The 27,568-nt window shown below is 40.7% G+C and overlaps 1 protein-coding gene across 4 annotated transcripts in view; it reads left to right on the plus strand.

Moving 5' to 3' along the window:
• The first annotated feature begins 1,158 nt into the window (after positions 1–1,158).
• Positions 1,159–27,568, plus strand: part of CSTPP1 (centriolar satellite-associated tubulin polyglutamylase complex regulator 1) — an 81,585-nt gene continuing 55,175 nt past the window's right edge. For all 4 annotated transcript variants that reach the window (XM_082059472.1, XM_082059471.1, XM_082059470.1 and 1 more), the window contains exons 1-2: positions 1,159–1,263; positions 10,765–10,867. In XM_082059472.1, the coding sequence (XP_081915598.1) occupies positions 1,218–1,263; positions 10,765–10,867 (149 nt within the window). In that variant the 5' untranslated portion in view covers positions 1,159–1,217. The remainder of the gene's footprint in view (positions 1,264–10,764; positions 10,868–27,568) is intronic.

Here is a 27,568-nt window from a genome sequence, read left to right on the forward strand (position 1 = left end):
CGTTATCCTTTGGAAGACAGAACAGGCCAAAGACAGTGGAGGGGTCCAGGAAATTTTGGGGAGCATGTAAGTAGGTGAGTTATAACATCCTCTTTGCCCTTTTTAACTGTGGCTGTCGTTTGAGTACAGATTCAAGTTGTGTTGCCAACAGTCACACCCAGCTCCTTCCTCCAGTGGAATAAGGGCAGGTTATATGCACACCCAACTGTTTTATTTAATTTCTGTTCACTTGCATTTCAGCAAAAACATAGACAACACTTCCAGTCCTTTTGTTTTGTTTGGAACTCCCAGGATTACATCCTGGGCTGGGATTTTTCTAATGATGATACAATAAACTGAAAAGTAATTTGGGAATTTTAGCCCCGTCAGCTCTGGGGGAGGTGGAGCCCAGCAGGGCTGTTTCAAGCCACACAAAGAGCTCTGCCTGCCCTGTGTCCCCGGGATAAGTGCCATTCCCAGACAAGCTCCCTGACAAGAACGGAAAGAGGCCTGTGGCTCAGGACTTTTCTGGTAGTTGCTACTTCCATGTGAACGAAGGCCAATTACCAATGCTTCCCACACCACCGTCTGCTGAGCACAAGGTTTGCAAAAAACAAGCACTGAGGAGTGGTACAGGCAGAAGGACACAGCAATGAAGGCACCTTGGTCACCGTGCCCAGGCCCTGCTCCCTGGGACAAGGGTGCCACACAAATGCACTTCATTAACCTACTACCATTCACCTTCAAATTAGGCTCTTTCCCTCACAGCTGTAGTCCCAGCAGCCCCTGACATGAAGCACCTCCTTCTTTCCAACACAAATCTGACCAGAATGCCTTTACTCGTGCCATTTTGGCTCTTCAGCTTTGCCAACTCCTCAGCCTCTCAGGCATCCTGCGGCCCCGAAGCAAGTGCCCAGGGCCTCCTCCACCGCCCACTCCCCATGGCCAGGCTGCCATGTCACCCCACTCCTCCACAGACCCTACTCTGCCCGGTCGCTCACGACCTCCCCGCCTTGCCCGCAGCCCCTGGCCTGCGCAGGCAGCGGGCTGCGGGAGAGAACCGCCGTGGCCGCGCTCGGGGGTGGCGGGGCGGGGGCTGAGGGCGGGAGACGTGCCCGCCCGGGCAGTTTAGGGCGCGGAACGCTGGCGGCGCGGGGCGTGTTCCCAGCCGGGGGGAGCGGCTGAGCAGCGTCGGGCGCCTTGGAAACGGACGGAAGCCGGGAGGGAGCGGCGGGAGGATGCTGAGCCCTGAGCGGCTCTCGCTGCCGGGGCCCGAGTACCTGGGTGAGGAGCGGGGCGGCGCCATGCCCCGAGGGCCCGGTCCCTGGGTGTGCTGTGGCTCCGCGGGGCTGGGGGTGGCTGTGGCCCGGCCCGGCCTTCCCGGGGACAGCGGCGAGCGGCCCCAGGCCCGCGGTGTGGCCCCGGCTGGGCCGGGCCGAGGCGAGTGGGGTGACTCCGTGTCCGCCCTGTCGGCTGGGAAGGGGCAGCTCCGGGGGTGACAGGCCGGGGGTGACATGCCGGGGCTGCAGGGTGCTGCTACTCCGGGATCCCCCGGAGGCGGGAGGGCTGCGGCTCCTCTGGGGGGCCCTCGGGGTGATCCCCGCCCGGGCAGCGCCGGCCTGGGGAGGGTGAGCTGCGGGCTCCTCCCCGTCTCATTTGCACTGTGTGAGCGGTGGGAAGCAGCGTCCAAGCTGCACCATGGCAGACCGTAACCTCGTTTAGGCCATTACCAACCTGTTTTGCTCTCAAATCTGTGTGAGCAACCTTATTTTATGCTCATTTCCCATCACTCGTATGTTGTGAGGTGGTTTGAGTGTCAACTTCTCTTCTGAAATAAGGTAATGTTGCAATGTTTCCCACATAAAATGGAAATCTTTTAACTTATAAAGCAGCCGCTCCCTTGCAGACTACCTCCTGTTACGCTGGCTCTAACAGTTTGTGTTACTGCTTGATGTTCCAGGAAACTAAGGAGCAAAGAGATTCAGTGTTAACATGTCAAATAAAAATAATTAGGATGGAATAAAGTCAATATGACTTCATTTAATTGCTAAAGAGGAGATGAATTACAAGTAGTAAGCATTTGGAATGTATTCAACATGGTACTCTTGAAGTGAAACTCTTCAATCATTACTTTCTAGGCCCAAGAGGCTGTTTGGTAATAACTGTTATAAAGGTATACATAATTTACTGTGGCTGTCTTGTACAAGGAAAGGTTAAAAATGGCATGGATTGGTTTGTGCAACTTGTTCCATGATTTGGTCATCTCTGATAAGTTAAAATGGAACAAGACTAGAGAAACACTGCTGGCTTCCAGTAAATGAAACACCTGTCCTGCAGGGAGGAGACTAAAAAGGCTGAGTTTGTTTAGCCTAGCAATAGTGTCAATGAGGAGGGATCTGACTGTTTTATCAAAGCACAGCACTAAAGAGAGAGGAACTATTTAAGCAATGGAATGATCTAACTAGTCTCAGAGTAGAATCTCTGTGTTATTGCTGCCAGACTGTTGGTAGGATGCTCTGCGCATGCTTGCGCAACCGCAATGCTGTTCTGTGTTAGAGAAACTCAAGGTTGAAATAAGAGTTTAGTGCTCTGTTTGAGGTGATTCTTTGGAGACTGACTTTTCTGAAGTTCTTATTGCCGATTACAGTTCTGGAGCTAGTTCAGGTATTTGAGAACAGTGTTGCAGTGTGCCATGTAGATACACCCTTTGGTTTTGTGCTACGCTATCACACTACATCAGCATTTTCAACCTACACGTTAATCGAGAGGCTCATAATTTTTCTACAGAGTTGCTCTAGGCTGAAACTTGCAATTTTTTTTTTTTTTCAATGAGCCAACATAGTTTTAGGTTAATTTAATTGTTTTTAATGAAATAAGCACTTAACTTTTAATTGTGTGAAACTTGTGAGTGAGAATTGAATCACTCAACCTAGGAAGCAGACTAAAATTCTTAAAGTGTAAAAGTAAACAGTTTTTCTGTCTCCATCTGAAGTTGAGAAATGTGACTTCTAAGAGATGTGCCAGGTTGTTTGGTGCAAGCAGCTTTATTAACCTACTTAAAGTGAGCCTTTTATCTCCATTCCACAGGCTGATATGCCATTTCCTTTTCATTTTGTAAAACCTTCTAAGTTATTCTGAGATGGGGTCACAAAAAGACACGTGTGAGCATGTCAGGTTGAGCAATAATTTGTATAAGAGCCTGTTCTGTTGATCACTTGGTGTGTCCTTCTGTTTAGGTTGCAATTATCTATTGTCTGAGGGGAAAAGGTGTCTGCTACGTGACGGTATTGTTATTAGCTGTAAATGTTACCAATAACAATGTTTTTTGTCTTAATGAGATTTTGTAATTTACCAAACTGCTCACAGATCCTACTTAATGAATTATTTATAAGCAGTAGGAAATTAGTTAAAAACCAACCAAACAAAACCCCAAAAAACTCAGCTGTCCCTCCTGCAAATAAACGCTCCTCCCCACACATTTTCATAAGATGCTTTTATGTTTTCTGCATTGGCCTGGCCTTCTTAAATCACCATTCTTTGGATTTGTTCTATTGTGTGCCTTTCCGTCTTGTTGATATAGTTGTCTGATGTGGGATTGTAAGCAACTGTGATAAGTTTCACTTTCTGTAATTTCATTCTGAAGTTGTATTGCCCCAGGCTGCCACAGAAGGTATTCTTTGAGTCTCACAGATCAGATGGCACTGTCTTTTCTGATCTGGAATGGGCAAACTTCATCTAACCTCTTTTTCTCCTTTTCAATACCAAAACCAGGCCAAAAACTAAAATGAGTGTCCAAAATAACATTACGTGCTACTTGCTGCATTACTTTTCTTTTTCTTTTTTTCCCATTTGAGATGATTCTTCCACATCCAATTTTGATGCTAAGAGGGAAATAAAAGCAGAAGCAAAGAGGAAGAGAGTTAAGCATGCACTTAAGATGAAAAATAATCGCAGATCTTTGGTACAGCAGAGTTCCTAGGAAATAAAACTCATGGCAACACGTCTCAATGCCACAATGATTGCGAGATGGTAGAAGAACAGACATGACTGATACTCAGTGAATAGGAAAGCAGATGAGGTCTGCAGTGCTGGCAGAAAGGCTACAGTGAAAATGTTACAAAAAGCAGGACATTTTAAACAGCATTTTCACTGAATAAACAACATTTAGTGTTTGGGGACAGTGATGAAAATGTGTTTCTCGTTTGATGGATGAGACTGTAACTACAGTAGGCAAAATGAGGCCTATTTGGGACACTTTTCCATGCGTTCCTCATTATGGTTTAATAACTGGTGATTGCTCAGTTATTTATAGCAGGCAGTGGAGCACTTAGTGTATTGTTCTACTTACGCAGCTGTCTTCTGAAGCTTCAAATTTAATCCCTCGCTGCCCTCCCTTTTCTGTTTTGGAGAAAATGCAGTAGATTATTACAAATTTCTGAGCTTTTATTTTCCTCTGGATTCTGCCCTCCTCCATTCCCAAACTCCAGGATGTGCTTTCTTTTCTTCCATTGCCAATATAAGATACATAAGAACATAAATACTCTGTTAGGGAAGTGCCTTACCAGTAAAGCGTGGGACTATTAAGTGCTAGAAATATGATCATGTTTCCTCACCTCTCTTGTAAGTGGACTTGGGCTTCATGATTAGAAAAAAACGTTCACAGTATTGGTGCTTTTACAAACTGAGTCGCTCCCAGCAGAGAACTTCAGTTGCGTAGAGGCTTTGCAGATACCTGGGGTTTACGCTTCTTCTGAACAGTCTTAAGAAGTATTGAGTTGGAAAGTCCAAGTGCAATTGTTCTTATTTAACAGCATAATCAGTGTATAGGTTATGTTGTTGTCCAGACATCTCTGCTGACACTGAGTCACCTCTTTGTCTAGGTATTTGATGAGCTCCTGTGAGGCACTCTGGCTGGAAGAGCCTATGGTCTGAGAAGAGACTCATTGAATCAAGAGAATGCTTTTTTTTGTTTTGTTTTTTTCTTTCCATTTTCTTGCTCTGTTATACAGATAGGAGAACTACAATGTGGAAGATGAATGACTTCCCCACTGGCATGTAAGAATTTGCTTGTAGAAATGTTATTCAAGTTTGAATCTTCTTCGACGCAGTCTAGTACTTTCCCTAAAAGATGGGAGGTTTCATTCCCAAACCTGCTGTTGCACTACAGGCCTTCCACCTTAACTTGAAAAGTAACAGGTGAAATCTGATTCTGATCTATGTAGATTTACAGAACTGGAGAGTACACAGTCCTTCTGTGTTTGAGTATGAATAGATAGGGAAACATTAGGCTACTTAATGCCTTATAACAAGCTGGAATGACAGTCATGTCCATGAGGTTAGTAATATGCTGCCTAAATTCAGATTATTTTTTTTCAAGATCAACAATTTTGCATTGGTGAGGTGGTGATTTCTAGCAGCTGTACAACATCTTGTAGGAAGTGGTCTGCTGGAGAGACTTGGACGATTAAATCAGTCTCTGCAGCTGCAGGAAAGCAAACTGAAAGAGTACAATGTTGTGGTTTGTGATTAATGTACTGATTAATTGTTTGAAAAAATTTCCAGCTATGGTCAAGATTAAATTGTAAACTGAAACATTTCTTAATATTTTGTTGAAAGTGGTTTTGAAACGGTGAGCATACAAAATACAATATAGTTGTGTTGTGTGGCCACTTAGCATGTTCCTGAGTAACAGTGCATGTCTTGCATTGCAGTGTTATCTCTGGTATGACAAGGTTTACTTGTACTTCATTACATGTTCTGCCCTTCAAAAAAAAAAAAAAGTTTGAGGATTAATAGGAACTTACACTGTGAAGCTGTGCAAAGCTAGAAGGAACTACAGCTGTACAGTGATTTAGCTTTTAGGTTGATTATTTTGTTTCCATACTTCTCTTGCTCAGGCCATCCCTTAGTGATGTCTGAAAAGTTGAAAAAGAGCATCATGAAAGACAATTAGTGCTGGAAAAACTTCCAGAGATGACATGATTTCATTCTTGCAGTTTGTATCCTTACTAACTCCCTCTTGCATAATTATTATTTTGGTAATATTTGCATGAAATTAATCTTGTGTTAGTATAGATGTGTCTTTCCACTGTGTGTAATACAGTAGTGTCCTTAGCTAAGCCTCAGTTCAGAATCAATTCTGGAAGTGTATTTTAGTTGTTACTTTATATACTTTGAGAGACTTTAATATATTTGGAATACTTATAGCATTTTAAAGTTTGTTATGCTGTTGAACTTCTGATAACTGAAATGAATCATAATGTTAATTGCACCAAGTAGTGTGTATTTTTGGCACTTCAGTTGAGGAGGAGGCAAATAGTTAATAAAAGCTGGTCTTATTATCCAGGAATTCTCACTCCAGATTTTTCAACATATTCTGTTATGCCAGGAATGAATCAGCCACCAAACAAAATGCACTGTTATGTGCATATAGTACAAATTGTTTTGATAATCAGCTCATGTTCCAGAAGTAGTCCTCTCTCATGAAGAGTTGAGCAATAATGTAGCTAGCTGATTTGATAATAATTTGATAAATACTTACCTCTGCAGTAGGGCTCTGTTCTGCCGTTCCTTTTAAACAGGGTGTGTGATATGTTTTGCTATCCAATAGCAATTTATTCTGATCATGCTTGTTTGGTGCACTTTATTTTTCTTTCGCAGCATCTGCTGCTATTTTTATGGCTATTCCTTTCAAGGATGATATGCAGCATTGCTTCTTGGTAAGTGTGCTGATATACTTCTCAGCTTTTGAGAGCAGGCAGACTTCTTGGAAAGAGAAGCTTCTTACTGATGTGGCATCAGGGAGGTGTATCTCAGTTGTGAAACTGGGAAACTGAGGTGCAAAAGTAGTGTGGTTAATGGAATCGTGTTGCCAATATGTGCTGAAGTAGGTATTGCATAACGGACACAAATAGAACTGTGGCACTTCCAAGGTCTTAATCCTCTCCATTCCTGAGCACTGCTGATAATACCAATATTACATATATGCGGTATTGTTACTTAAAGATGAGGTTATTTCTTTACTTCCTCCTGAGTTTCTGGCTTTGAGAATTTCAGTGCATATATTTTGTTGCATGCAGTGATATTATTTGCATTAAATTTTCCTTTTCTTTCAAGATTTTTCAAATATCAGAGCTTGTTCTTACAATATTTGTAATCAAACCTATGAATTAGTGGATTGTTTGTTTTCATAAGAAGATTGAAACAAGTCATTTGGTGGCTTATAGAAGGACTGGTTTTACTCTTTTAAATACACATGCAAAAATGATTTGGTGCAGTTATGGCTAAATGGAATAAATTGCGATTGTCTAATCTGTTGTGAAGTCCGTAAAGATTGTGGATTGGTTGTGGATATATGTTTTGCCTTTGACTTGCAAGATGGAGGAGATTTATATGACCTGCTCTGGCCATGCTTGAATTGAACAACCACTGTTCATCCCCAAATTTGGTTCTGAGCCAAAAGTGCATTGATTGCAAAATGCACATTGGGCATGTGAGTGATGGTGCAGTGTGAGCATGTCAGCATGGGGGCAACTCCAGCAGAGCCCATTCTCCTGGGTGTTGCAGTAGCCAACTCTGTAGGAGCTGTACTGTACATTTTGCTACCGATTGGACAGAGGCTCTAAGTGTAACATCATTATTAGTGGTTCAGTTGTAAGAATTAAGATATTCTGTGCAAGGGTATCTACTTACCTTCAGGTCATGGGTTGCCGGAAGGCTCTTCTGTGAACTTGCGCTGTCAGATCTGTCAAAGCTGCCTGGTAGTTTTTAAAACTGACAACAAAGCATAGTGCTTACCAAATGAGTGTGGCAGGCACACTTGCTTACTCTTTGGGGTAATTGCATGGGATTTCAGGGAAGACTTAAGCATGAACCATTAACTTTGAAGGTTTTGTACAAGCTGGGGGGGGAACCTTTGTTGCAATAAGCCATAAATAAATAAATGCTGAGGATAACCTATTGTGATCCCTCCTGTGTGGAAGCTGCAGTGTACTGGAATTCTATCAGGAAGAAAATGAGTAGAGACAGCAAGCTCTAATAGCACAGTTGTGTGAGCATTTGAGCTTTACATTCTAATTTTGACTTGCTGCCTCATTGTTGCAAAGTGAGCCTCAAAATATAAGCAACATTTATACTAATACACCATTATCTCCATGAATTTTCAAAAAGTATTAAAATGTATGAATCATCTCATTTATTTTGCACAGGACCTCACAGACTTTTAACTCTGCTGGCATAAATAGTTAATGTTCTAGTATGATTCCAGTGTTTGTTATGGAAAGTACCATTTCTATAAATTATGGAGCTACTATTTTGCTATAACCAGACTCCTGGCACTTTATTTCGCCTCTCTGGCCTGCTAGGACCTGCCTGCAAATTAAATTTTATTCTGTGACTTTTCTGTGTAAGGTAGAGTTGGTTGGGTTATAAAACATATTGCTTGTACCATTTCATGGAACTGGGCAGGCAGTGAGCAGGAAGCCAGAGCTGGAATTTGCCTTGGCACTGTGAGCTGTGCTACCTGGAAAACAGCACAGCAGCTGGAGAGCCAAAAAGAGGAACTTCTCAAGGGGATTGCAAATGCTGTTTTCTTGCAGCTTCTCCCTCACCAATTTCTTCCTCCCCCACGCCTCTACCTACCTTCTGGGCAATAGGGAGAGAGGTTCTTTGCCAGGATCCTTAGGCCATGAAGCAAAAACTTAACAGAAATACCCTTTTACTATCAGCTGTATTCAACAGCGACCCATATATATTTGTGTATGTTTTTAAGTGTGACAGGAATGTCTGAAATTCTGTGTTGAAAGTTAATTTATTCTCCAGGAGCAGACTCAAAGGTATTTGTTACAGAGGTCAGCCCCGTTGTGCTGTGGGACCGTGCCGGTCTATTCCCATAGGCTTTTAAGGGGAGAGGTTAATGACTCTAAAGAAGCAAAATAACAAATACATGTTTCATTGATAGGGGTTATTGTATGAAAGGAGTGGTGTGTAGTTCCCCACAAAGTTTCGAGAATGGTTTTGCAATTGAGCAGAAGTTTATTGCAGGCTGAGTGGACTGTTCCCTTGCCTAATGTGGTACCACTGACAGCTCAAGAGGGGCCTGAGCAGCCAGTTTCTAAGCACGAGATGGAAGATGGGCTGCAGAATGAAGACAGGGGAAGGAAGGATGGGCTGGAATAAAGTTACCCAGTTGCTGTTATCTTGAGCCTGTGACTGAGCTGCACGACTCATTCCTCCCTCAGGGGACACAGGTGCGCAGAGCTATTTTTCTTTAATCGCTCACATAAATTAAGTTTATTCCTTTGCATTAAAATAATTAAATAAAGCTACGCCCTATATCTTTTAGTGCCAGATAATATCTTTGAACCTTTGGCTCACCATTTTGCTATCAGCTGCAAAGTATTTTCCAGGGTGTGCTTAGCCAATTTTACCATTGTCCTGAAAAATGTTCTAGGCAGAGAAATCCCCTGATAGCAATCAATGTTCATACTTACATACTTTTAATCACTGTATCCACTGGGAATAATCATTTCCGGGCCTCTCTTGAAGTCCACCTGCCCCACACTAAGATAAAAGGGACTTCCATGCTCTGTACCAAGTGGCGCGGGCTTGGTGCTTACCAGGATATTAAGCAATGGTTTGAAGAATATTGATGTGGGTCTGAGGTTGGCCAGTTGCTGGTGATGGGTGATGCTGCCAAGTCTGGAGCAGATTGGCAAGGAGCAAGAACAGCTTTTGCCTTTCCTATATCCCCTAAGGGTTTTCTCCTGCTCTTTTTAGGACACGACACTACTTGCAAAGGTGCAGTAGCATATGTGTTTAGGATGGAGGTGTGTGCTTTGGGAACAGGGTTTGTGTGCTTTCCAGGTTGGTTAGGAATGATTTTCCTAGGTTCGTTGTGACTTGTCTTCTGATTGTTGAACTTGTGGATTTGGAAAGCGTACTGCGTGGTAGCTGGCGCATCACCTCAGGCTCGGCTCTTTGTTGCTTCAGCTTGGTTTCTAGCCAAAAACATCAAAGGGGTTCAGTGGCAAATCTGTGTTGCTTCCTCCCTGGCAAATGCTTGATTCGCACGGAGTCTGCCCCCTGCAGAGGCAGCAAAATGGTTTGTGTTGTACCAAACTATCTCTACTCAGAAGTCTTATAAGTGAGTGGCATCCTGTACCTGGGTACTGGCAGATCCACCACTTCTGAAATTTCCTTTTGTTTGGTTTAGGCAGTTATTTGAGACTGACTGTTGAGCAATATAAATCTCTCTTGGCATTGAGACCTGTTCCCCACCTGCCACTCCAAGAGCATTCACTAATGCTTGTATGGAAGCAGATGTACTTTTATTTGCACCTTTAGGAAAAAAGCTTTACAGAACAACCTTAGAGCTATTTGGCTTTGGTAAAAAGGGAAGGGCAGGTAATGCCTACAGCTCTGCAACAGCCCCATAGGTACGGCATTGACAGTCTGTATAGAAAAGATGGCTGTGGCTCAGCACAGAGATCAAGAACTCCTCTTGAGTAAACTGTTCCTTCTCTTTCTTTACTTCCAGAATCTTGGGGGATTTTAAAAAAGGGTCAGCACTTTTAATGACTAACCCCGTGTAGCAAGGAAAGGAAACAGGATTTAGGTCAGGAATTTTACTGTCCATATCCGGGAGACTGAAACCTCTACTCTTTAACTCAGGGAGCAAATGCTTGTTGGCTTCTTGTGTAAGGCACACAACTAGGTTGGTCTGGCTCTGGGCTTTGCAGGCCCCTTGTATTCTAATTTCTGTCTCTTACTGTCTTTTATTTGCAGCTCAAAGACATGTCCTCACGTACATGGAGGATGCAGTGAGCCAGCTGCTGGAGAACAGAGAAGATATTAGTCAGTATGGCATTGCCAGGTTCTTCACTGAATAGTAAGTACATCAGGATACTGCCAATAGGGCCAGCTTGAGGGGGGCTTTGGAAACAGGCAGGGTACATGGAGAATGAAACTGGACACATGCTGATTATGTTGTGAATGCTGGATTTCACTGGGTTAGCCAAGGGCTGCCTGAGCGTGTTTCAGAAACGTGCACAGGTTTCATACAGTTCAGTGCCTCTCCTATTACAGACATTCATGTGAAGCAGTCACTTTGCGGGGCAGAGTTTTTAAAAGCATATAGAAAACCAAATTCTGCTTGCCTTAACCAGGACTGTTAGTATCAAAAGCAGAGACTGCTTCTGTTTTCAGCAGCACTCATTCTTCCTTTTTCTGAGCACAAATATGAACTGTTTTGTCTCGTGTGAATGTTCTCCTGTTAAATGCTTTAATGTAATTCCTCTTCCTCCCTTATAACCTGCGTAATGAACATAATAATTAGGACAGGTCATCTCTTCCTACTAATTTGGAAAGATTTTTTGGAGAGGAAAAACTGTGTGCTGGTCTTTAGTGTTGTTGATGTTGACTCAGCCGATTGCTGTATATTTTGATGATGTCTTGCACAATGCCTAAAACTCTTCCAGGCAGCTTCATTAAAGATCTGTTGGTAATGCATGTGCTTGCAGTGGTTGTATGTTTCTGTCTTTTGATGCCCATTTGAAAATCTTTCCTTGATTTGCCTCAGAAAAAGATAACAGGAAAGGAAGCAAGCAGTGTGCAGAATATTTCACAACAATCTCTGTACTATAGCAGTGGAAGAAGAACTCAAAGCATAGGAATAGCTTTCTTTCTCAGTTGACAACAGTTTCAGGGGTTTTTGTATGTTTTTCTGTTTGGTTGTTTGTTTGTGTTTGGTTTTTTTTTTGTTTAAATTTTGTTACTAAATTTAATTTTTCCTGCACATTAGAGTCCATCTAATCTCCAAACAAGATCTAACTTGCTAGTTACTTGATTGGACAGCTTGCATTACATTTTCTTACCCCATGAACATTTTTAACTTTTAAACAACTGAGATTGTCACTGGTAAATGAGTAAATAAGATAAAGTCTAAAAAGCTTGCTGCATTTTTTTTCTTTTTGAGATAAGGTAACAAGCAGTTCAAGACTAGCATGGTTTTGACCATCTTGGCAGAGGAGGTAATATACAGGCCATTTTGCTGCATCTCTTTATATAATGGATCTTTTAAGTAGACGGCATTATAACAAGAAAGCATGGTTTCTTGGTAATACCTTATCTCTTTTGCTCTCAACAGAGTACTTCCAGCTTTCACTTGGCATGAATCGTCCATGTTGCAAAATCTATGAGACCCATGCAAAACAGCAAAAAGGCAATTTTGCTAAAAGAATCAGTTTATTAAAGCTGTTTAGTTTTATTGTTAACATTTGTCTGTGGCTTAGTGTAACTAGAATGAATACTGACTTTAAAATAACTCAGAAATCTATTTTAGAAGCAAATAATACTTGTTACTACATGGATTTTATAAGGAGAGTGGTATTTTTTGTTGTCATTTATATGAAGTAGTGTAAACTCTCAAAATGCATTCCCTCTTTGTAGACTACCAAAGCTAAAAAATGCATAATATCAGGAATTAAACTCTTACTATACAAACCAATGAACAGTATACTTCCATGTTCTGAGCAAGTTGCAGTGGTCACTGTTAAGTTGCAGAGAATTAATCACCGCAAGTAAGTTTTGGAGACAAATGAAGGTACAACCTATGCACTTGATGTGACTGTGAATCATGATACTCCATCTGATATAAGTGAGTTTCCACAGAAAGTAATACTGAGATTAGTCAGATGAACAAATAGTCAGTAAACAAGAGCTTAAGGGAGATAAGGAGCATGACCACAGTGACTTCCACCCACCAACGGGATTTCTTTACCAGGATTGAAGGCAAGGTGGCTCTGAAATGCCCAGGTGAAATCGTCATTCAGGCATCTCTCCACATTGGATTTGTTTTGCACCTGCTTTCAAACTGTTACCTCAGAGCCTTTTCTAAACTTCTGATCATATACATTGAAAAAATTAAATGGTGAGTAAAGAGGTCTTCCACACCTTTTGAAACTCCTCACATTGCTTCTCTATAGTACAACTTCATCGTTACATAATAACCTTCTTTTTCACTTCCTATTCTTCTTTTACCTTTGAAAGAATAAATAGTAATTCAAGATCATTATAACAAACAAAACTATCAAGATAGAGCACAATCCTCTGATTGACTTAGGTGCTGGAGATCATGATTTTCCCATTTATTTTCAAAGAAAGATGTGAATTTCTACAGTGGCTTTTTTTCCTTTTTTTTTTTTTTCTTTTATAGTGTGTCTGGAGTTTAGCAGATCAAACTGTGTCCCTGTACCAAAGTACAAACTGGTTTAGTAATTTTGAGCGCTGTGGAACTCTTAAGATTTGAAGTGTTGGATTCTTTATGTAGAGAATAAATTATTGGCAGTGTGGATGTAGGCAGACTCAAAATACAAAGTTTCCTATTATGTACGTGTCATATGTTCTGGCTCTCAGAACTTAGTGGTGAGCCCTCACTGCCCAATAGATTTATTTTCATCCGAACAACTGTCAACATTTGTTCAGGCTGTGCTTTGAAGGCTACGCTGGCTTTGTATTGCTGTGCCAAGCAAATAAACCGGATCTTGATTTTTATCTTTACTTTCATTATCTTCAAACTCAAAGATAACTTGTGAGATTCCAGGAGGTTTGTGTGCACTTGCCCAGTGTTTTCCTTGTTCTAGGTTATTCTAAGTGAGAGGATTGGCATGTGCACATTTTGAAGTGTGCTGCAATGATTTGAGATGAAGGGCCTTGGTATTAGGGTGTCCAGTTTTTCACATTGTGCTTTCCCTATTTATGCTCACTTAAAATAAGAGACCAAGCCCAGGGTTTAGAAAGCTAGCAGGTAGGCCCAAGCAAGTGAGGTGGGGTTTGTTTGTTTGTTTGGTTTTGGTTTTGCGGATTTTTTTTTTTGAGTGTCCATGGGATTAAAATAATGACTTCTGTAACTTTTCAGAAATAATGAAGTCGGTGTATCAAGGATGGGTGTTAGATATTCTCCAAACTCTTCCCAAAGGGCACACTTTTCAATAGAGTGCTGTTCCATGGGCTTCTCTTGCTGTATACTGAAGAGCACTGAAGAGCAGTCATGGCCTTTCCATCACGCATTGCACTTCAGATCTTTGTGCCCTTTATACCAACTATTTTTATGGGTAATTAAGAAAATGTTGTTGGGGTTTAACTTACCTTAGTGAAGTTTCAGAGATGAAAATTACAGGGTTATGTAGCTCTGTATGGATCAAGCATTAAGTGTTTTGCAGGCAATGAGTGTTTCTGGTTGTTTCTAGGAAATTAAGTTGAGCATGTATTTCATCGCTATGCACAGCCTAGCACCAGGACTGCTGATTGCAGAGGGCTGACCTTCATCTCTGCAGTTGTCCTTCTGAAATATTTTTAGTCTTCAAGGATACGTTTTTTCCTGTATTATTCCATTGTTCATTTGTCCCAATCAGCTGGACATCTGCTTTCAGTCTTGGGAGTTCCTTGAGGCTCCCCTCATCTGAGTCACTCCTGACTCTTACAGGAAAAGGAATCAATCACCATTCTGCCAATTAATCCACATCTTTTAGCTAAATGAGTAAATTATGTCTCTCTTAGGGCTAGTCTTGATTTTATAGATATGCTGAAATGCTACCGGTATTTGTTCATTACAAACCCAAGAAATCTCTGCTCTGCTTTTGAATCTCCATGAAATGCAGACTCTTGAAAGCCCTCTGTGTAATTATACACTAATGCTGCTTTACTTCTTCCAGCCTAACTTCTGTGCCAACATATCTTAAAGGGACATGTTCCTCCTATACATTATTTATCATCCTGTTTTCTTGATCTTCCTGTGCTGAAGAAAAACAGAGCCCTCATGGTAAAGCATTTGATCACGCAGAGGGAACGTGCATAGAATCCCACTTTATATTTTCTGGGATCTTTAAGGGAGGCTGCGTGGCTTTTTTCACTTCAGCCGGAAGAAGCGGTAAAAAAAAATTGACCAAGAGACTTCTTACTCATAATTTTTACATTTCTTCTGGGCTAACCCTGTGCTTGAAACTTTTTTTTCCAGCTCACAGGTAGATATGCTACTCTCTTTGAGACTCTTTGGAAAGCTCAGAAATGTTACTCAGTGATAACTTAGCTCAGACAGGAAACTCTTCTTCCAATCATTTTTTTAGTTTGTTTGATAAACCAAACACAAGTGAACTAGAGACACAGGAAAAGGCATTTTTTAAATCTGTGTTCTTCTCCCAAAACACTTGTTGTTTTCATTTGTTTCTGGTGAAATCTCTCCCTGACCACCTGCCAGCTGGAGCATGATTGAGAAAGACATCTTGCTTTTAGCTTGCAGGTGCATCACTACTTCCAGTGGGCTCTGCAAACTGATGTCTGAGATCTCCTTTTTTGCTGTAAAGGATGTTTCTGCTGGCTCTAACTTGAAGTGCCTTTGCTGGATCTTGTGTGACAGTTTGATAATATTTGTCTGAGAAGGTGTCTGTGATTTGTGTGTCTGGGGGGGCTTGGAGATCAGATACTGCTTTTACATCTGTTGTGTGCCTCACAATTCAAAATATCAGGTCTGTGCCGTGTAGAGCCCTGTTTTACACAAAGGAACATTTGCTTTGTTCAGAGTAGCCGAACTGCCAGTGCTATATAGTTTGAAATCCTTGGATAGGAAGATGTTATCATGGTGAGAAGTATCAACTTCTAGCAATGAAAATACCTCGTTTTCTCTTGTTGTCCGGATTGGCTGAAACAATTTGTTCAACTCATTCCTCAGGGACAAATATGATACTGCTCCCTGGCTTTCTCTGGCAATAGCAGTGACACAGGCTTTGGTATCAGAAAAACTTTTGGCTTGTTCAACCCTCTACTGCTATCCCACGCTACCTAAATAAGTCTGCAGAGTCAGCAATGTCCTCCTTTTTAAAATGGTCTCAGTGCCCTTGAGAGGGTTAGAGCGGGGGGAATGGCCAGGAATGGGACAGATGGGATGCCCATGAGAAATAAGCCACTACTGAACACAACCTTAATTGGCAACTGGAAATAAGCTGAATTATCTGCTTATACAGGGGAGAGATTCTTAGACCTAGCTTAGATCCATCAATTTTTTTTTAATCTCTGTGTATGTAGACCTTATCATTGACATCATCTTGCTGTCATCTGCTCTGCATCTTTCCCCTTTTCACAGTAACTTGTTCTGTCTTGTTCTCAAGGATAGTGTAAGTTCTTCAAGACAGAAATGATATTGTACTGCATGTGCTTTACAGCATCTAGCATTGTAGAATGTTGTCTCTGTGCTTTGTACAATTGTAGTATAAACAGCAAAAGCAGTAGTGAGAAGGTCCTTAGGGCTTTGACAAGTCGTGCCAGATTCCCTGTCGGAGAGGTGGAGTAATTCTGTAGGATTTCTCAGCAAGACTGTTTGGGGGAGGAGTGTTTGGTTTGGGTTTTTTTTTTAGTGTTAGTTCTGTTTGTATTGGTTTTGAGCAACTCAGTGGCCTCTCAGAGGTAACAATACTTTCAGGTTCTTACAGAAAATGCTGATATTGTCTCTGATATAATCTTATGAGCAATTGCAAAAGTAGTATTTTATGTGTTCCTCAAATACTCTCAGGATTCTGATCTGGAGCGAAAAAGACAAAATGATTACACTCAATGCAAGACTGCACTGAGCCATGCAGTTGGGATGAAGCTGCTGCTGTCAGTGACCTAGCTGTGAAGTAGCCCTTTGGGCTGAAAATCTCAGCTGGGATAATGTGCTTGATGGTTCCTGACAAGCTCTTACTTGGGATTCCTTGATCCCTAGGGCACTGCATAAGAGTGCTGTCTGCCTCTTCTTTGCTCTTCAGTTATCAGTGGAAGGAGAATTAATACATGCACTCAGGCTCAGCACTCATGCCAGAAGCTCTGAGGAGTAGATTTGGCAGGTAATGTGAATAAGTTGCTATGAGAAAGGCATTTTCAAAGTCTCTCTCCACAGAGTAGATGGATTTGCAGGACTGCATTTGTTGATAAATCTTTCAGTGGAAACTATAATAGTTGCATATTTCTCCACTTAGAGTGTTGCTAATGGACACAAAGCTTTTCTGTCTTACCTCTACAGAGAAGAGTTGTCAGAATGGCAGTCTCTTCCTTGTAATCTAAATTTCTCCAACCATATTAGAAATGAGATTTCAATACCCCCAGTCCACTGTGCATGGGATACCCATTTTGTATGAGACCTATGGAAGATTCTGGGGGGGTGTGGATGACTTAGTTTATGTGTGATTAAAATTACATTAATTTCGTGGAGAACCTGCAGATCTGCTACCCGAAGTGTGATGTTTTTATTACAGAATTGCTTGACAGCAGAAATGGTTTTTGTATCTTCATGTAACACGCAGGATCTACCAATTCCTGATTTTCCCAGAGTTGTTTCTTTGTAACAAACATTGCAACAAGTCCTAGCCTGACAAACACGCCGATTGGGATTACTGCTATTGAGTAAACAGCCGGAAAAAATGCATATATTAATGGGAATAACACACTGATTCCCACTGTAGTTTGTACATGTTACTAATATATTAGAAAATGTAGTGTATTCTTTGCATATATTTGAGAGTCTTACAGGTGTGTGAGTACTCAGATGAATCCAAATCCTTGCAAAGAAATACGAGGTGGGGGAAGGTAAAAAAGCTTTTTGGTAGGCAAGACAATCTCAGGAGGCTTGTAGCTAAAGGAGCAACATAGAAGTGGACATGAAAGACAATGTTTACTGTTGATGCTATGTGCAATAAGATATTCCATTCAGGAAACCTACAGTACTGTTTCATTGACACAAAAATCTAGAGAACTTGCCATAGCATATGAATGTTAGCATTTTATATCAGCACCTTGTCAGCATGGGGTAGTTGTCTGTAGATAACCCTTCACTTTACTTACACACTGACTTGAGCTGCACTCTGTTCTTGCTATTTGAGGAAACATAATCACAACTTTTATTATATGCAGTGTGGTCAGATTATGATGCTTCAGTTATGTATTCACTGACATAGCAGTGCAGCCTTTGCCCACTTCTTTCCTATTCCTTTATGTCACGGAAATTATTTATTTTGTGGTCTTTGTCAGAATAGTTGCAGCAGAAGCAGACCAGCTACCTTATGGAGACCTTATGTAGTCAGGTATATAAGTATTCCTTCTTACAGCCTTAAATGTTGAAATGCAACACATTTGCCATGAAGCTGAGCTTCCTTTAATGATAGTTAAAGCCAGTTGAATATAGGCAGTGTTCATAGATAATAAAACTGAAAAACAGACATTTTAAATTCTCCAAAAGCCAAAGTCCAGAAACTTGGCAAATGGCAGGTGTGTTAGGACTGTATGTGTCTGAGTTAACTGTGTTTGTGCTGTTTCTCTGGGCTAGAGTTGGATATACTATCCTGTGTCTAGTTTTAATTCATAACTCTAGCATAATTCTGTTTATGCTTCCAGTTTTTTTATTGCATCACAGTTGTTGATGTTACTAGTACAAATTCAGAGATGTACACATGATCGTAGCTGGAATTTAAAATCAGCCTTTGTGACACACTTCAAATGGGTAAATTTATTCTTTAAACAAGTCTGGATAATTTAAGGAGAGGGAAAAGGACAAAACCCTATGGTTTACTGAAAATTTATCTCTCTGATCTAGGTTAGAAGGTAATAGAGAAGTAATTTTTCCTCAATTATGTGCATTTGTGGTACAGTTTTCCTACTCCCCAGTCCATCCCACTGTCTGCATTTGGCAGTACAACAAAATAGATATGCATGTCATTGCTGTTCCTAATAACATCTTTAAGGAACCTTCTGTATGTGTGCTCTTCATGGCTATTTTGCCATAACTCATTCCATCAGTTGAGTATTTTGTAGTGCTCATCATATCCTTTTGGGGATGCCTCAAAGTCCTTGTTTATTTTCTCCAACAGTCCACTTGTTTTTAATATGTATGGTATTGGACCATTAGTTCCTCCTCCGTATTCTTGCATTTGTGATCACAAATCTCTGCTCTGTTTCAGTTTGTATTCTTCAGAAGTCAAAGGGCCCTCACATCAGAATTGGTGAACTGTGGCAATCTTATATCATTTGTCTTCCACTGAGGAAAGGTCTGCCATAGAGCTCACCTAAAGCAAAATAGATATTCAATGCTGAGATCACTGTTTGACAAGCATTTTTCTCCATCATTCTGGAAGACCACTCAGCTGTGTTTGCTGAGTCATTGTGATGGAATATATAGGAAAAAATGAGAAATATAAATAGTGACATATCCACAACAGATGTGGTGGGAGTATTTACAGTCTTTTGCATACAATTTGCAATGTGTATATAAAGCAGTAATCTCTTTTCATGCTTGGTCACATGTTGTAAGGATTGGATTTCCTGCAGCTTCTGTAAATGTTTTGAAGAAAACTGTTTCAGTAATGTGAAATCGGCACCTGGAATTCAGTAGAAATGCACTAGACAAAAAACGGCTTAGATGAAACATGATAGCATAGGAAGTTTGGCACCCATTGGTATTTTTCTCTTATAATGTGTGTGGTTTTTTATTATTTTTGCAATTCACAAAGCGTAGTTTTATCTTTTTCTGTTAGGATTTTTTTTTTGAACATAGTGTTTTGTCCCATAAAGTTTTTGCTGTCTCAAGCTGTAAGAGAACCACTGTTGAATACATGATAGCTTCATCAATGACTGTGCCTTTCTCTGTGTTACGAACTCATATGGTTTAGTTCTGGTTTTAATGTAGCATTTTGGCATGAGTCTAGACTACTTTTATATATGCACACAGGAGGTCAGTTTCAGAGGAGTTCTTGGCTTCCATCTATCTGAGCTTATAAGATTTTGTATTAAATTGGAATAAAGTAGTGTAAGCTTGAGGAACACTTTATTTTTCCCAGAAAGATCTTTAAGATGGATCAGGATTGAGGTTGGTGTGTAGGGGTTTTTTTTGGGGGTTTTGTTGTTGTTTTTGTAGTTTTGTGGTGTTGGAACGAGTTTTGTATTCATTCTTAGGCTATAAAATGTTGTGGTGTCACAGAAAATCTTGAGGAGCATTTCTAATTGCCTTGCTAGGAATACATGTGTTCCGATGTGGTCAAGGCCAACAAATGTAAAATTTCTCCTAAATTGGATATGCCAAGCTGTAAAAATCAGCAAATGCCTGCAGCAATGAGATGTGATGAGATCCCATAATAGGATTCCTTATCCTTTACAGGATAAAATCCCTTAACTGTCTTTGCATCCTCATGAAGAGCAAATTGCCGAAAGTCTCATAGCTTGCCTGAAAAATGCATTTTTCAAACTTGGTTTATCTTCCTTTCCTTAACAAATCAAACAAACAAAACTAACAACAACAAAGAAGTCTAGTTTCTAGAAATCTTCAGAGAACCTGAGGCTTCCTATGCTGTGTAGCATTGAAACCAGACAGATTCCAGAATACATTAGCATTAGAAACTTGCAGTAACCTCCTGTCCTGCAAAGTTAATCCTATTGTGTATGTTCAAATAAATGAGGCAAACTGTAGCTGGTCAACACTGTAGCCAGACAGTTGTAGTGAGCACAAAGTGGTTTAGCTAAGCAATCTCTGAATGCAGAGTTAGTGTTAATGTCAAATGATGAAGCTTCATCTATATTAAGGAATTCTGGCAAGGTTCATTTGTTGCTGTGATGGAAATACTGGAATCTGCTCAGTCTTTGATGTGCTATAGTTCTTGGCAATGCAACTGAGTAGGTGCAAAAATGTTAGTCGTAATTTTTTTCTTCTTCTGAAATTTTCCAATCTAACTAAGACTGAAAAGAGCAAATAGGGGAGCTGAATGCATGGCACGAGTATTGAATCTCTTTGGAAGAGTCAGTAAGTTGTATTTTGGTAGTTCCTGGATCATCACAGTCATAACATGATTGTGCTGCTACCTTTTAAAAGAATTAGAAGTCTAATTTATAAAACATGAAACTGTCTAAAGAGATACAGGAGACTACGTGCAGAATGGAGCAAGCAGGCCCTTACTTGTGCTTGTACTTTGGCCTCAGCCAAACGGAGAAGCCAGTTTGTGTTCATTGGCATTATGCTTTGATCTCAGCAGCACAAGGTGAGTGCAGTTATTCAGTAATTTTCAAATTCATATTACGCCTTCAGTTGACATTGACATTTTGGTATCAAAATCTATCTCCAGCCAATGTGAGTTCCACAGCTACTTCCAGAGTTGTTAGACTAGAGGAAATCTGAACACTACTTTGTGTTGCTGGTATTTTTAATAGAGATTCTCTTCTTTGAGACATCCTCTTGCCCTTGCCACAGGTTCACTGCATGATTTTTGTGGTGTCTTGCAGCAAGTGAATGAATTTCACAGCATGACAGGGAGGGCAAAAGTACATCTGTTGGTTAATAAAGGAAATCAAAGAATGGAGATCATGGTTGTTTGATAATAAAGCTTATTGAGAACTTGAATCTACCGTACCCTCAGCATATAGAAGGTTATAGAGCAGTTCAATAAGGAATTTTCTTCTTGCCCCCAAATGTTTGGTTGGACCAGTTTGAACAAATACTAACTACATTAGCTAGAGAATTAGCATCTTTCTTTGTGTAGTTATAATTCTGGAGATCTATTTTTGGTTTGTTTTTTTTAATATTTGGAGGGAAAAGGGCAAGGCTTTTTTTCTGGGAAGCTAGGTAGCAACTTGCAATGATCTCCATAAAACTATTTGTAGTGTTACTCATGCAGCTGTCTCTGTGGTGTACAACTCACTGTGTTTTCTACTGTAAAAACTAAGTTTCTGTTTATACCAGCAAGACCTTTCCAGACTCACTGAAACACCACGTGGTCTGAAACAGCACCTGATCACACTGAAAGAGCTACTCCAGGGTGACCGATTCTATCTCCGATGGCTTCTTTGCTTTTCCCTTAACCACCTTGGAGGGCTTCTGCAGGGCTGTTTACCATCTTCCATTGTACACCCTTTCCCATCTTCCTGAATACTAGGTTTCCCAGCTCATAACTCTAAGAAGCAGCTTTATTTCAGAGTAGAAAGGGGCCCCAATATGTGGCCTATTATATCCATATCAGCTTGCTTACCCTTTTCAGACAGCTATTGTGTTTTAATAGGGCCCTGCCTAGCAGGGGGAGTCCTTAATTCCTACTATATAAGAATGGCCAGCTTGAGTTACAGCAAACTGCAGGATGCTGCTCTGATCAAAAGGCCTGTTTTTAGAGATTCCCCCCTCCACCCCCCCTCCCCCCTTTTTTTTTAAATCCTGGGCTAATAATTCAACACAGTAAGGTCATTTTAACTTTTGATTTGAAAGCTTCAAGGTGTTAAATTACTGACCTAGCATAGGAAAAAACAAGGGAGAGGGACTCTAAAAAAGATAAAGGGATTCCGGGTAATAAAGAGCAAGCACAGCAACTCCTTTAATCCTTTCCCTCTCCAGAATCTGCAGACTGGTCTCAGAGGGTTTGACTTGCTACAAAGCAACATAAGAAAGCTTGTTTGCTGCCTACTTTGAGCTGTGTCGCAGATGCTGTCGTTCATTTCCTTTCAAACAGTACTTGGAATAATATCTGTACCACCTGTATTAACTCTGCCATGAATACAGAAATTCCCAAACCTGTACCAAGATGCCTAAAACCAAATCACTAAAATTTGTGTCACTGCTTTCCCTCTTTCCACACCCCTCAACTGAAATAGACTTGAGTGGGTGAGACAGAAAGTATCTAAAAAAAGCCAGTCTCTGTGTTTTCAGTGTTACATCCCCTAGTCTTGTCAAAACGTTGAGTGTTAATTATTTCCTATCTGCCTGATTGTTAAAAAAGAATTTTTCCTTAAAGCCAGTCATCAGGAATAACTTTCAGCATCTGTTTCGTCTTAACACTGCTAATGTATTTCAGAGGAAGTGCCTAAAAGGCACTGCTAATTTCGTTAGAGGAAGATGGTGATTTCCTTGAGGTTCATGTCATTGTCCCAAATGTTAGTATCTGTGGAATTTTGAAAAGCACTTGATACAGCAATTTTGAATTGAGGAACGCTAATGCTCCTGTGCTACCATCCAAGAGGGATAGCTAAAGAAACAATCCAATGTTTGGTCTCAAACATTGTAAGTAGTGTAGTACACTTAAACCAATAGGTGAAGAATAGAATACTCTTAAATTAAACTATACTTCGTCATAGTAGTGAAACTTGGATTGTTTTCCCAATGGTGCCTGCAGTTTTAAGTGTTCCTGCTCAGGGCTTGTTCTAGGCAAGGTAAACCTCACTTTGCTATTTCAGAGCATAGCCCTGGGGTGAGTGTGATTAGTCGCTTGGGGATGCTTTGTGTCTGTATGAGTTATTTAACAACAGAAATTGCCTGGGTTTAAAAGCCTTTTGAATTCCAGTATTTTCTATTGCTAGAACTAGTTCTTTGTTACCCATTGTACCGTAGTCTCTAATCCTAATACTCCTGATTATCCCCACTTACTGTGCTTTGGTTCACACCATGAAGAAGTCTTGGAGCTTGTGACCTGGGTTTCTTTCAGATGAAACTAAACTGGAAGATGTGTTCCAACTGCAAATGAGCATTCAGCCCCTGGGACCAGACTAGAGCTAGTCCAGAGGGTGTTTCAAGAAAAAACGAACCCTAGGACACCTATAATGTTGACATCAGGTCCTCTGCAGTGTTTCTCTCTACAGATGTTTCAGTCTATACATAGCATCCAATGGCAACTAAGCATTTGACACTACCTTATTTTTGCTTAAGACAGTTCTCTTTTAGTGACTTAGACACCTGTGTAATTGGGAAGAGAAGTAGTGTGGGGGGGGGAAATTGTTCATGCTGGAGAAGCAGCGTAAGCCTTCAAAGTACATATTTTTTCATCATGCTCTCGATGCAAAATGCAAGCAGTAATGCTGGAAGTTAAGGAATAACGGTCCTTGTTCCTTGTTTTTCATTTAGTAGAGGAAGGGTCCTGTGAACTCATTCAGCTCTTTGCATGGTAACCAGAGGTGGCACCTGCTAGGGGGACAGCAGGGTCCTGGCAAGCTCTTCTGTCCTTCTCAGGGACTTGGGGCTCTCACTGCATTGTGCGTTTGGCTTTGCCTGAGTTCAGCAGGCCGAGGCTCGCTGCTGTAGTGGGTTTCAATTGGGATGTTACCATAGCATCCTGGGACTTTTACAATCTATTTAGAAGTCCAAAGGTTTGAAAAGAGTGCTTGAAAGTTTCTGAATTCTGGCAAGTTGCCGAAATGTAATTACACAAAAGACAAAGCCGTACTGAAAGCAGCTCTGTTCAGAGAAGCAGCACCTGAGTGCTAGAGTTCCCAGCACAGCCATTTCTGAGAGCCGGGGCTGTTTTATCACAGTCTCCTCCCAAAACCTTTTTTTTCCTCTCACGTGTACACGCCATCCCACAAGCGTAGACTGGGTGTGCTGCAAGATGCAGCTTTCTCAGCAGTGGCGTTGGAAGAGATCCTGTTCTGTGGTTTGGCTGCTGTGCGGCATGTAAGGGAAAGGAGTGAAATTCAGGATCTTGAAGTCCCTACTGCAAAATTTCTTTAGATCTTCTCATCGAGTGAGAACCTTGCTTTATTTTTCTCTCATCTTTCTCCAGAATATTCTCACAAGTGAATGGGAAAAGCTTTCTTTTAATGTTGTATCCAGTTGCGTAACAATTCTTGTGTGAAATACGAGTGTTTGCAGGGAGCTCGTGTTAACTAATGAACATTTAGTTAAATTTCTAGTCTCAGTTTCAGCAAGACAAAAAAAATAACATAATTAGTAACTTTTGTTAATGTTCTAATTTGACTGTTCCATTTACCAGTAATGTAGATGGCCAGGACAACCATTAGGTTTGCAATAGGAGGCTTGGAGATTTGTGGAGTTGTTGAAAGCTTTATTCTTGAAGGAATCTCTTGCAGATTGCTACACAAAATGCATAAAAGGGAGAAAGAAGTAGTTAACCAGAGAAGTGAAAAATTATTTTCCCTGGTTCTGCTTCTAGGTTCACAAATGATTTCTAAATGATCGAGGACAAACTAATACCTTGTTGAGATACCCAGGTTTGTTCATAACTCTTTCTCCTACAAATGTGCTGATAAGCTCTGGTTAGCTAACTTTGCTAAGGATATGGCTGCTTGGTGAGAGAAGAGCAGATAGAGGGAAGACTGAACAATTCTAAGGAAAGAATCTGAGCAGCTGTTATTCTTGCTGAGAATGTTTGAGCCAAGTTTGTTGCTTTGCTTAAGCCATTCCTCTGAGTCTGCAGCTTGTTTTATTTCCATGCTCAAAAGAAACTGGAAAAGACATCTGTTCACATGTATACAAAAATCATAGCTAACATGTTGGTCATATTCCCTACCTGCTGTTGGAATACCTGCAACAACTTTGAGTTGTCATCATTTCTTTTTCTTCCAGAAGGGTTTACCTGCAAGCCGGTACTACTTGACACATTAATGGTAACTTCACTTCTGGGCAGTTGTTAAGTTATTTTTGTACTGCCCATCTTACCTTTGATAAAGGAATTTCAAAATGTACAGCTTGTTCAAAATGTATAGTGTTCCTGTCTCTCGTAGTGATCTTGACCCTGTGTGAGAATAGATCTGTTGCTTTGTCATTGGGCTGCTGACTGGAGAGCTCCACCATGGGCTGGCTGCTTCGAGCTCAACTTTTACAACTTATAAAAAGGTATTTGTAACTTAGGGTCTCTGAATTGCAGCATCTTAACTGGGACAAAATTCTGACTCCCATGCTTGCAGACCTGAGCTTTGGAAAAATCCTTCCCTTGTACAGCTAAACAAAATCTTATTGCAAGAAATGAGGAATGAAAGAAATATTGTGCCTCTTTTACTCAACTAGCTGGCAGCACTTGTCTGTCAGCAGATCCAGGTGTGCTAATGTTCCAACATATCCACCCACTCTCTTAACTGAGTAAGCAACAACAAATGATATCATAGCCTTCTGCCTCCTAGGTTTGGAGCCATCCCATGCTGAAAATGTGACTTGAGTTTTCACTTACTAGAACTAAGGAGTAATACAGTAGGGCTGTCTGCTGTGAATTAATTTTTTAGCTTCATGTCTGGACCTTTCCATTACACTTGTGCCAAGATCTGCTTCCAGACGTTGTATGTGCATTGTTCCGAGCAACATAATTTTGTACATTTAGTTGCACCGTTGTGCCTTCATCTTCTTTTTCTTCCTAAATGTCTCCCTTAGGTGTGTCATCTTCCTGAAAGCTGCCTTCTCCTGTTAGACCAAGTTCCTTATTTTTCATTTGTATCCCTCTTTTCTCCATCAGCCTGTCAAATCATCAGCAAAACAATGCAAATCAGAAATGAAAAAAGTCTTACAGGCTGTGGTTTGGGATGAGATCTGAAATCCCATTTCTAGCTTTGTCACAGGCATGTTGCGGGACTTTCTGCAAGTTACTTTCCCCTACCCTGAACTCATTCCCACTTTGTAATGATTGCTCTTTACCTACAATGATAGTCATGGGAGCCCTTTCCTGTAATTTTGCCATATTTTGATCAGGCACATGATTTATTTATTTACCTTAATCTCTTGGGACAATGGCTGAGCTTTCCTCTAATTTGTACAGCACTGGTGCATTAATAAGGTTTAAAAAATGTGAAATAATATATTTCTCCATGATATTTACAGAAAGAGTATTCCTAATTCAAGAGTCATGAGTGCTTCTTAATCATAAGGTGGTTGTACTTATTTTGAGTTGCCTTTCCTTCTGGGTAGGAGGGCCAGAAACAGTGTTCTGTACCTGTGTTTCAATATGTGACAAAAAATTCCGTTTACTTCCATTTACTGGCATGTCTTTGAGAACCAGGACAATACGAAACAGAAATTTTGGTTCTTTTCTGAAAAATTGAATTGACTTGACACACGCACCAGTTGTTACACGACTTTTTAATTTTGCTTTACTCTGGTATAATTCTCTTTCAAATGTGAGACCATTTTCTATATACTCTGAAGGATAAAGTGATTTAAGCTATTTAAAGTTGCAAACTGAGAGGTCTCACACTGACCACTGGATTTTGTCTGTTGTGGAGATGCTGCCTATGGAGAGATTCTGCTGGGATGAAAGTAAATTTGTATCTTTTCATTAATTCTCTCCCATGTGGGAGAGTTAAGCTGCTGTCCCAAGTGAATGTTTTTAATGATCTCTCTGGAGTGCGTGGAAGCTTTGTCCCGCTTGCACAATTCGGAGTGAAATGCACAAAATCTGTCTTTTGAGGCAACCATGTCATTATACCTTTTGGTATATAATGTTTGTATTTGCATTTCTATTGTTCTTGCATGTTGAGCTTTACCGTGCCCAAAGGAGAGCTGCTTACCCTTCAGAGAAACCTTTTAAAGACAAATGTTTACTATAGTAAGTTAGCCTAAAGTGCTTACGACTCATATATGAGAAATCTGCACTAAAATACAAGATTGCGAACATCAAATTGACTATCCATCATCATGTCCAGTTACTGTTTTCAAAAGTGCAAGGTGTCATTTAGTGAAGTGTCAATCTGCTTTTCATGAAAGTAGATTTTATATATCCAAGATAGTCAAGTGTCAGTACTGTGATAAAAATAGCAGTGAAGTTCAAATGGTACTAAAAGAAAGGGCACCTTCTGGGCAGATAAACAACTCTTACTCTTGGCC

Source organism: Streptopelia decaocto (assembly GCF_964273445.1).
Source record: "Streptopelia decaocto genome assembly, chromosome: 7".
Taxonomy (NCBI): domain Eukaryota; kingdom Metazoa; phylum Chordata; class Aves; order Columbiformes; family Columbidae; genus Streptopelia; species Streptopelia decaocto.